Source organism: Cutaneotrichosporon oleaginosum, assembly GCF_008065305.1.
Source record: "Cutaneotrichosporon oleaginosum strain ATCC 20508 chromosome Unknown ATCC20508_contig06, whole genome shotgun sequence".
Classification (NCBI taxonomy): Eukaryota; Fungi; Basidiomycota; class Tremellomycetes; order Trichosporonales; family Trichosporonaceae; genus Cutaneotrichosporon; species Cutaneotrichosporon oleaginosum.
The window spans coordinates 2,005,373-2,015,861 of NW_027072175.1; the positions used below are offsets into that span (position 1 = coordinate 2,005,373).

At 60.4% G+C, this 10,489-nt stretch overlaps 2 protein-coding genes across 2 annotated transcripts; both read right to left on the minus strand.

Moving 5' to 3' along the window:
- Positions 1 to 134: 134 nt before the first annotated feature.
- Positions 135 to 6,457, minus strand: COLE_07218 (uncharacterized protein; the record flags this gene model as incomplete). The annotated part of the gene is made up of 7 exons (XM_018419875.2): positions 135 to 443; positions 479 to 757; positions 794 to 1,021; positions 1,058 to 1,713; positions 1,751 to 2,843; positions 2,881 to 5,682; positions 5,726 to 6,457. The coding sequence occupies 7 exons, from the start codon at positions 6,455 to 6,457 to the stop codon at positions 135 to 137; spliced, it is 6,099 nt and encodes a 2,032-aa protein (XP_018275760.2).
- Positions 6,458 to 8,907: 2,450 nt separating this feature from the next.
- COLE_07219 (uncharacterized protein) lies at positions 8,908 to 9,958 on the minus strand (the record flags this gene model as incomplete). Its single annotated transcript, XM_018425584.1, has 2 exons — positions 8,908 to 9,457; positions 9,579 to 9,958. The coding sequence occupies 2 exons, from the start codon at positions 9,956 to 9,958 to the stop codon at positions 8,908 to 8,910; spliced, it is 930 nt and encodes a 309-aa protein (XP_018275759.1).
- Positions 9,959 to 10,489: the final 531 nt, after the last annotated feature.

Consider the following 10,489-nt stretch of genomic DNA (forward strand, 5'->3'; position numbering starts at 1 on the left):
CGACATTTCTCAACACCGCTCCTTGATCATCGCGCGCGTACTCAACTGGCACGGATAGTAACCTCTCGCGCTCCGTCAGTAGTCGTAACTTTCATGTCATATGTATGATGGATCGTTATCTATCTGGCTGCCATTCATGAGGTCGGCTCCACATCGGGCTCGTTGATCACGGGTACAACCATGCGGAGCTTGCTCGAGACCACGGGTGTTGTGCTCTTCGGCTTCAAGGGACTTGCTGGTCTGCTTACTGGCGAGAGCACAGAGGGGGGTTTCGCTGCGGGGCGTGGCGGCGTCTGCTTGGACGGAGTGGGGTAAGACGCCGGTTGGTGATCTACGCCTATGAAGGGCTTAGTAGCGAGCCATTCTTCTAGCCGGTGGCGATCGGCGCCGAGTGCAAACTGGCGCCAGTGGAAGTTCTCCTGCTGGAGTGCAGTGACGTGTGTCTGCTGTCAGCCGCTCAATGCGGACCCCGACTCACAGTAGCCTGCTCGGCGCGCATGCGCTGTTCTAGTGCAGCAGAGCGCCACGCGTCAAGGTTGCTCGCTACCTCCGAAAGATCCGCCTCCGCGCGCTGCACCTTCGTCTCGAGATAAGAAGTACGCGCCTTCTCTGCCTTGAGCTGCAGCTCCATCGTGCGCTTGGCGTTGGCCTCCGTGTCCGCCATCCGGATTGCCTTTTCCTGCTCGTAGCGAACATCGGCGACCGCCTGCGTGAGCTGCACCTTAAGATCGCTCCGGTCATTTGCGGATTGAGCCAGCTGAGGTCAGGCCGAGTCCTGGGTTTTGAAACGTACCTGAGCGCGGAGCTCCTTGACTTCCATCTCGAGACTTGCGATGCGATCCTGGGCTCTGGTCTCCCTTTCAAGCTCAGCCTCCCCGCGCTTCTTCTCCAAGCCCTGTTGGAGGGTGAGGCTGAGATCCTCGAGGTGCTCAACAAATTTACCGCGAAATACCTTGGCATCCGCCTGAGCCTCTAAGAGCTCCTTATGTCTCTCATCGGCCAGCTTAGCAGTCGCGTCGCGCTGAGTTCAGCTTGATGTCGAGGTTGTGGAACATACCTCTTCGTGGAGGGCCTCAATGGCAGACTGATGGGCGGCGCTCTGGCTGGCGAGCTGGTCGCGCATGGCATTGAGCTCCTTCCTGGCGTGCTCCTCAGCCTGCGTGACCTTCGCGAGAGTAGCAGTGACAGCGGCGACGTCGGCACGGACAAGAGCACGCCACACGTCATCGAGCTCCCTGTTTCTGCCCACACTTTCGGCGATGTCAAGCTTGGACTTCAGAGCAGCAACTTCGCGCTCCGCCTGGGCAGACTTCGTGGCCTCGCTTCGTATTTCGTCGTGCAGACGCACGAGCTCGTGTCCGTGCTGCTGGTCGAGCTTAACCTGGCGGACCTCCGCTTGCGCTTCAAGGAGCGCGTCTGTTGCCGATCGCAGATCGTACACCGCGTCGTGGGCTTCGGTGTATTCGCTGAACCTGCTCATCATAGCGTGCTGGCCGCTCAGGATGGCGGTAAGCATCTCATTGGTATTGGTGGCCCGCTCAGCGATGTGGGTGCTCTCGACTAGCTCTGCAGAGTCTGCGGAGGAAGTCCTTGTCTCCTCCTCAATTTTCTGGTGAATTTCCTGCAACAGCGCGGTGTGGTCCTTCAGCAGCTCGGTGTGAGATTCCAATACTTCCGAGACGGATTCGCGGGACCTGGCCTTGGCGAAGTATTCTGCTCAGGTTAGCGCAGCTTACCCTGCTGTATTCACCTTTTATCATATCGAGGGCCGTGGTAGCAATGATGCTCTGATTCTCAGCCGCTTCGGCTCGTTTGGTTGACTCGTCAAGAAGTCTTTGGTTGTCACTTCTTGACTGCATGACTTGCTCGCCGACGCCCTGCATGGTCGTGAGCATTTCAACGAGCATTCCGCGTGGTAAAATAATTGGGCTGCGAATGCCGACGGTCTCAGGCGTGGATTGACGAAGCGGAGTAACGACAGTGTTCACGACCGACAAGCGGCGCGGAGGCGTGCGACGCATTGGGAACTCAGCCGAGGTATCAGTCGTAGAGTACGTGTGGGATGTGGGTGACAGTACTGTAGCACTGTGCGGCCAGTTAGGCCATTTCATAGCCATACCCTCTCCAGCGACACTGGCACCCCCGCCCACAGCAGACACAGCACGAGAAGGAGGTTCCTCATCACCCTCAACGTCCTCAGTGTCAGAGTGCCGTCTCTTGTGAGATTGCGAGAACGAAAGGTGGCGAGAATCGGCCCCGGGCGGTGATGGAGAATTCTCGTCCGGCTGCGGGAAGGTCCAGTGCCGAAACTTGTTCTCATCTGCAACCTCCACATTGACATTGGACGAGTGGGGCGTGTGGTGCAGGAAAGCATCTAATCTCTTGGCTGGGGAAAGATCAGAGAAGCCCTGCGCATACGACGGGAGGAACGGCTTGGCCTTGGCGCTCAATATCGTTGGAGCCGAGATATTCCGCTTCATGATCACTGTTTGAATCATGGACGGAGGTGGTCCACTGCTCTGACTCTTGGCCTCGCCACTGGGCTCGGCGACGGAACGAGTTGACGAGCCTCCTCCAGTCGAAACTGCAGGTGGAGTCTGAACTGGTACCTTGAGAGCGCCATCGCTGGAAGCACGGACCTTGCCAGAACTACCACCACTGTCGAGGCGGATGGGCATGGATTGGTGGATCTGGGCGTCGCTGGGAGTGTCGACTGGTGTAGCGGGCTGTGATCTACCCAGCCATGCCTTAGGCAAGTGTGAGTTTTGTGATGATCGCTTGCAAGTGTGCTTTCCTCGACGTGGTGAGTCGCGCGCCTCTTCAGGCGAGTGGTTCACTCGGGGCTTGTGTTAACTTCCGACATGCTGATGTCCAGCTCACCTTGTCTGACGGCACAGGTGGGAGCTCCACACCGTCGTCCCGGGGCGACGCATGCTGTCGATGCGGAGACACTATGACTTCGTCTGCCGAACTTCCCTTGGGTCTAAGGATGGGAATAGGGTTAGGCTTGCGGATGATCAACGCAGGTTTGCTCGCGGCGAGCTTGAACTCGAACGGTTGACCAAGTGTCATCTGGTTAGGACCGAAGGAGGCGAAAGCACGGGAGGATGGGGCGGCGGCTGATAGATCAAGAGCGGGCGGGCGGAAGCCACTTCCCGTGAACGACGAACTCGAACGTGGCTTCGCCGCGCCGCCAACGGGTTTGAACTCAATCGCATTCGGACGTAGCTGTTTGGTGAAGGTGAAGAGACCAAGACCGTTGTTTACTGGCTCCTGCGGCATAGGGTCGGCGCCAGCGGGCACCTGAAAGGTGGAGCGATGCATGTTACTGGGAGAGCGTCTGTGAATCTTGCCTGGGCTGGGCTGGGCGGAAGGAGGACCGAAGGTGAACGTGGAAGAGGCATCAGAAGCCTTAGAAGAGTGCCCCATTGTGAAGGGTGTCGGTCGGAAAGATTCAGTCTCTGGAGATGCGGGGTAAGTGGGGCGTGGGACGAAGGTGGCCGTGGTGGCTTGCAGACGCTTCGGGGGAGATAGCCCTCCGGGCTGGGCGGTATAGCTGGGGAATTCTTGAGAAAGATTAGGGACAGACAGGACTAGTGACGTCTTGAACGGAGACGATTCGGAAAGAACAGCGATGGGCGAGGTAGTCGAAGTAGATGGTACAATGGAAGACGAATGGAGGAGGGGCGAAGATGGCTGCGACCCCACCATCTCATTCATGTCGGCGCTTGTGGCCCGCAACCCCCGCTGGGATGCCTTTGGCGCCGCTACGCCAGTCGGTGGTTGTTCGGCTAGGGTGGTCGCGTCTGCGTCGCCCTTGAGCTCCTCGTCAGCCGAATTGACTGGCTCGTGGTGGTCACCTTCATCCTGTCTAGATCTCTCACTGAGCTTCCCGCCGTCCGGGCGAATGAGTTGCTGAAGGTCGCTGTTAATGGGGGGCAAAGTCTTGGCTGAGCGGTTGCGCCAGGATAGGTCTCCGTCGTTGGACTCCTGCGAAGCAGGAGCGCTCTTGGCAGGATCTTCCTGGGAGGATGGCGCGGAAGGGCGCCTGGGGCCGAACGCCCAGTGCGCAGCGGGCGGCTGTTGGGGAGGTTGAGGAATTCTGTTAGACGGGCGGGGGGCAGCGGAGGCAGCAGGTGCGACAGGAGCCGCAGGAGGTGCCTGCGCAGCCCCAGCAAGCTTCATTGCAGCGAGAGCCTCCGCTAGGCTGTCCTGTGCCATTGCGTGATCTATCGACGCCTGAGTTACGTGAGCTATGCCTTTGAACGGCGACAATGTCCCGGAGCTAGGACTACTGGTCGAGGGCGAGGTTGGCTGGCGGGTTGGAGAAATGTTACGGCGTACGGGCGACAATGTCTCTCGCGAAGGGCTCTGTCGCGGCGGCGAGAACGTGACAGGCGGTGAAAGGGGCTGCCGCACAGGGGACGCATACCGCTGTGCTGCGGCGAATTGCGACGATGGGGGAGAGAGCGGCTGGCGGATGGGTGACGCGAAAGTGAATTGCGACGGAGGAGAGATTGGCTGCCGCACAGGGGATGGGGTGAAATGCATCGGCGGGGAGACAGATTGCTGAGCGGACGAAGCTGTGTGACGCTTGGGGGAGGACTGACGACTGGGCGAGGCCTGGCGCGGAGATGCCCCCTGACGAGGAGAGCATGAAGAAGCCGACGAGGGGAACAATTTAGGAGAGGCGATAGTCCCGAGGTCTACTGCGTTGACTGACGGAGGCGTCAAGCTGGTGATTTGTCTGTGCTCGGTCTCGTCTCGGCTAACGCTCTTGACGCTGCGCATGGCGTCCTCGGATGCGATCTCGCTCTGAACGCTGTCGGCGACGGGGGAGACGCTCTCGTCAGCAGTTGTGCTCTGGGTCAGGCGGGTGGGGGTTGGCGGAACAGCGTCCGAGCCTCTACGGGATCTGGGCTGGCGTAACATGCCTCCGAGTGAGCGCTTGAGGAAAGGATTAGCAGCAAGGCCGGAGAAAGACTTGCGGAACGGCGAGGGCATAGGTGACGCTATCTCGCTCATGAGACGATCCAGGACGACAGTCTGGCTGTCATCATCGCCCTCGACGACAATCGGCTGCTCGGCGCCGAGGACGACCTCACGCAGTGCAGCATGCTCGTCATGCTCCAAGGCGGCACCTTCAGAGTAGAGCTTGGGCTTGGGTCGGGGAGTGGCGACCATCGTGTCATCACCGGAGCCCGAGCCAGCAAGCGAGAGCGTGAGAGTTGGCTTTGCCGGCGTGGGCTTCTCTGTGATCTTGCCGACTTCGCTCGTAGGGGTGGCTGTCTCTGTCTTCTCAGTGGCATGCTCGAGTTGCTCAGCATCGGCGTTCTCTTCCACGATGGGGGAGATGGGGTAGCGTGGAACCCCGTCCGAAGGCGTGGGGCTGCGCGTGGGAGGACCTTCCCACGCGGTGAAGGCTGGTGGCGAGTTTGAGAGGGTCGAGCTTTCAAACGCGGTCTCCCACTGGCTCGATCCCGGCGGCGAGGTGGGCAGGCTCGCCTCTCCTGTGGGCGGTGTTGTAGGATTGATGCTGTCTAACCTGTCCATGTGGGACGGGGAAGTCGGCGGCGAAGGAGTGGTGTTCTGAGTGTTGAGTGTATCTACATTTTCAATTGGCCTGTCGGTGTCGTCAATCTCCATCGAAATGGGGCCGGGGCGCAGGGCATCCCAGTTGCTCTGCTTCTGTCAGCCCACACACTTCCCAGCTCAGATGACTCACCTCCTCCGGCATGGCAACCCTCACTTCCTTACCCTTCCAAGTGACGACTTTGTACTTGGCTGGAGATGTGGCTACCTGCGGAGAGAAAGCTCTCTCCACTTCCGAGAGGTCGTCTGAAATGGGTGAAAGAGGCAGAGGAATGGAGTGCGGAGTGACACCGACTTGCATGGGGGGCCAGGGGTAGGCCTCCTTCCTAGGGACACGCTGAACCACTGAATCCGTGGCCTTGTCCTTCTCCTCGCCCTCTGCGTCCTGAGTTACGAGGGATTCGATGGCAGGCGAGTCGGGAGGACTGTACTTGGCTGGGGGCAGGGTGACGTTGACTGTATTGCCGTTGTGCACTGCCTCCTTCAGAGCAGCAGGGACAATGTCCGTGGTTGTTGCTTCTGTAGCCATCTCCTGGTCACTATCACCCAACGTGTTGGCATCCTGGCACTGTGAATTCGTCGCCAGCGGCGTGGTTGAGTGGGGTGTGGCACTTGGGGCAGGGGTGGGCTTGAGAGACGTATTCGGGCTGGGCCGGAGTTCTTCAAAGGTCCGTCCACCTGGGCCGCCCAAGATGGCTTTGGGGGGAGGGCCCAAGCGCTGCTGCGATGTGGTGACACGGGTGTGCGACTGCGATAGATTAGACGGCGTGGTCACAGCGCGGCGCATCACGGGACTTGGGGGGGGCATAGGACCGTTCCCGAGCGGACCGGGGCCTTGGCGCGTGAGCGGGCTCCCGATGGGCATCGACAAGCTCGAGTGGGGGAAGTGACCAAGCGATTGGATGCCTGCCGAGTCCAATGTATAGGCGCGTTGGTTGTAAGGCAGAAGCGCTGGGGGGGGTACCAGGCGGCGGGCCGGGCGTTCCGGGGAGGCGAACTAGAGCAGGTGAGATGGGACCAGGTCCAGCGGAGAGCGGAATGTCAGTGAGGATGGCGAGGTTGGCGCGATTGCGCAGCGTGGCGGAAGGGTTGGAGCGGTGGTCGATGTTAGTTACGTTGGAGATACCGGGGTGGCCAATGCCAATAGGGCCGTCGCCCTGGTAGCGCTGGCGCTTCGAGGCGTGGCTGCTGTCACCCCGGCCGTGGCGCCCTACGTTGGTTGGAATACCAGTGGGCGCGGGGCTGAAAGCGCCCGGCTGCTGCCAGAACGGATAGGCGCCGGGAAAAGCACCTGGTGGAAGTGACACCGAGCCTCCTGGCTGACCTGGCTGGATTGAGATGGACTGGCCGGGTTGCTGTGCAAAGGAAAGCTGGTGTGCTGAAGTGGGAGGTGTGCCGGCGCGCCAACCACCGGGAGGGCCGAAAGTCGAGTCCTGGCGGGTGTGAGGGGGCATAGGCATGGGCATGGGGAATGGAAACGTCGTGTTTGCCTGTTGCTGCTGTGCAGCGGCCCCGGCTGACGCCTTGCGCCGCTGCTGGCGATTTTTCCCCCCACTCATGACGAGTCAAGTGGATTCCTGAGTGTCAGCCGCTGCGAAGGTTTCCACGCCCAGCAGGGCGTTCTCACTGCGTGTGGTCGCGATCAACGTGTACTGTCGGGCCTAAGATGCTGTGAAAGGGAAAGTGAGCCAACGCTGAACGCGAGACCAGTGATGACACTGGCGTCGTGGTCGACGGGCTTGGGGTGAGGTGAATGTGATGGTTTAGAATGCGCGTGAGAGGAGAGAGAGAAGAGAGAAGACGAGGGAGATGTGAGATGAGGTTGGGGGATGCAAAGTTGAATGCGAGCGATGGGGAGATCGGAGAGAGAGAGAAGGGGGCAAAGGAGGTCCATGCTGGCTGACGGGCTGACGGGCATGACGGGCATGGATGGGGGGGAAGATAGGAAGGAAGGAGGGAGGGGCGAAAGAGAGCATCAAGTGCAACATCGAGCATGATGGAGATCCGAGCGTCAGCGCCATCAAACGCTCTCTCTCCAGCATCCCTCATCCCTCTCATCTCTCTCATCGCTCGTTCCCCTCTGGATCCTGCTAGTTCATGCTAACCCCTCTGCAGCCCCCTACCTCCCTGCCGCCTTCAAGACACCGCCCTTGGCCCCGTACCTCGACCCCACCGTTCCGCATCACCGTCTTCGACGCCACTGACCCATATCGTAACGCACCGGTGTTGTCATGGCGAGCACCTGGACTGAGTGTCCTCGAGGCAGGGGGAAGCATCCTTTTCGACCACTGTTCCAGATTAGACCGCCCTCGAGGACTCGAGCCCCAACGCTCCCAGATCCAACTCTTCAAGAGCTCACAAGATCTCCCGTGCTCTTGACAGCGTTGGCTCAGGCATCGAGCGCTATAACGCATCGATGTACATACCGACAAGAGTCTGTCGCGACGGCCCGCGCGCCATCGGCCCTAAACCCCGTGCGCGCCATGTCCGCCCGGCCCTATCCACTGCGGTGAGTTGCACCCAATCTCTCCGTCTACCCCTCGTGCTTCATCGTGCGTCGTGGCTGTTTCGTCTCGTGTCGACGTTTCGGTGCCGATGCGATTTGCTTTGGCCTTCGTCAGGTGTCAGGAGAGTGATGGACAAAAGGCAGAGAGACAAGAGGCTCGGCCCAAGCGCGTGGTCGACGGTGACGGTCGGAGCCGATCGAGCCGATGAGCCCTGGACCAGGACGGCGGTTCAGCGAAATGCCCAAATTATCAGGCGTCGCGTGAGATCATGAAATACAACTTATTAGCCCATAACCAGTTCACTGCGACGACGTCCGACGTCATAAGATGCTTTCCTTGCCTCATCCCCCACTCGATGTTGTTGGCTGCCGCCCTTCGTCATCCTCTTTCCTCTAAACCTCCACTGCTGACCATGCCTTCGCCACCATTGCCGTGGTGGGCTGACTTGGTGTCACACGTTCGACAGCCTCGAGAAGCTGAACAACTCGTGTCACCACGGCCACATTCGCGCCCATGAGCTGCTCCCTACTCGCAGGCGGCTCGCCACTCCACATTGACACGCAGAGCGAGACAAGTACATTGGGCGCGTTCAAAGACACGCCGTGCACCTTAACGGAATTACCTGGTGCGTTTCTCCATCTCCCGCCAACTACGCGCGCTGCGCGCCCACTGGCAACTGGTACGGGATACACATGAGGTTCATAATTAGACACTCTGGAATGTCAGCGCACATGGAGACTGCGACTGATAGTGGTACACAGTGAGGAGGGTACATACCCCGGTGGCTACAACAACGTGAGAACAGAGGTTACCAGTCGTCGCCCCACAACTCCTGAAGCGTCGGCGGCGGGCCGATGGGCAACATGCATTGGGCAGAGGTAGTGACCGTGACACCCTTGGAGACATTGGGAGTAGTGAGGCGGAAGCCGGGCGGGAAGCAGGGCAGGCCGCGGAGGCCGGCGACGGCCTCGAAGGCGGGGCGGAAAGACTCGAAATCTTCGAGCTCGTCGTTGACGGCGCCCTCATTGCGCTCGTTACCGACGTTGAAGCTATAGATCACGAGGCCGTAGCGGTCCATGTCCTCGGGGTGCGGGGCGAAGCAGCCGAGCTGACTGCGCGTGAGCGTGTACGGCTCGTTGGTGAGCGGCCAGCACGCATCGGCACCCTCGAGAAACAGCTCGTGGATGACCTGGGCGAAGAGACTGCGCGCGGCGCCCACGTCTAGGCCAGGCACAGAGGCACTAAAGTCGCGCTGCGCCAGGGCGAAGACCTCGGCGAAATCCTTGGCACGGCGCTCACGCCACGCCGAGTAAGTCGGCAGCGGGTCATACACGCGCGACATCATCTCCTGATCCTTGCTGTGACGTCAGCATGGGAGAAGAGCAGGAGGGTGTGAGCTCGGAATATCCCGTCGGCTCGGACTAGGACTCGGACTCGGACTCGCTGGGACTCACCGCTGGAGGACTCGCTGGGACTCACCGCTGGAGGACGACGTCGCAGACCGCAAGGTAGACGCACAGCTGCGGCTCGAGCACGCAGCTCCAGTCGCCGCCCATGTACATGAACATGTCATGGATGGTAACGGACGAATTCTTGGCGGCCCAGGTGGCCTGGTGGCTCATCAAGGTGTCTCCGACGTAATTGGGGATGCCAAAGGACGTCCCGGTCCAGGAGTTGCGCACCCACGACGGCACGGCGCCAGCCGAGCCGCTGGGGTGCTGGCGCTGCATGTCGAGCCTGACCAAGGGGGGCCACGGCTTGAGGTTGACGGAGGAAGGGCTGGAAGCCCTGGGCTTCCTGGCTGTTTTGGCAGCGCGCTTCGAGCGCCGGAGCGAAGGTGCGGAGGGGATCTTGGGCATGACGGCGGGCGGGGCGGGGCGGGGCGAGGCGGGACGGGGCGGGGAGGGGATTGCAGAGGTTTGTAGGAGGAGGAGGACGTATGAGGCTCCAATCGATCATGAGCAGCTGTGGAAAGGCGAGAAAGATGAAGATTGTGAGAGAGAAGGACAATGAACGTGTCGAGTGGCCAAGGGGCGCACAAGTGACTCATCCGTGGTGGACTGTGGCGGGCCTAAATTACTCCCGCTGGCCGACAACGGTTCATCAGGCATTCACGCCTGGTGCAGAAAGAGGGCGGGAAAGCACGTGGCATGCACGTGGAGGTGCTTGCCTCCACCCCCGAGGTCCATCAACAACATCAGCGATGCGACAACGGCTGACATCAACAACAACACCGCACCTACCGCACCGAGCACCTCATGAACCCAATCCAGACATATCGACAGCTGCTTGACAGGCCCGACAGAGCGTACAGTTAGGGGGTTAGGGGGGTTAGGGGGGTTAGGGGGTTAGGGGGTTAGGGGGGTTAGGGGGTTAGGGGGGGTTAGGGG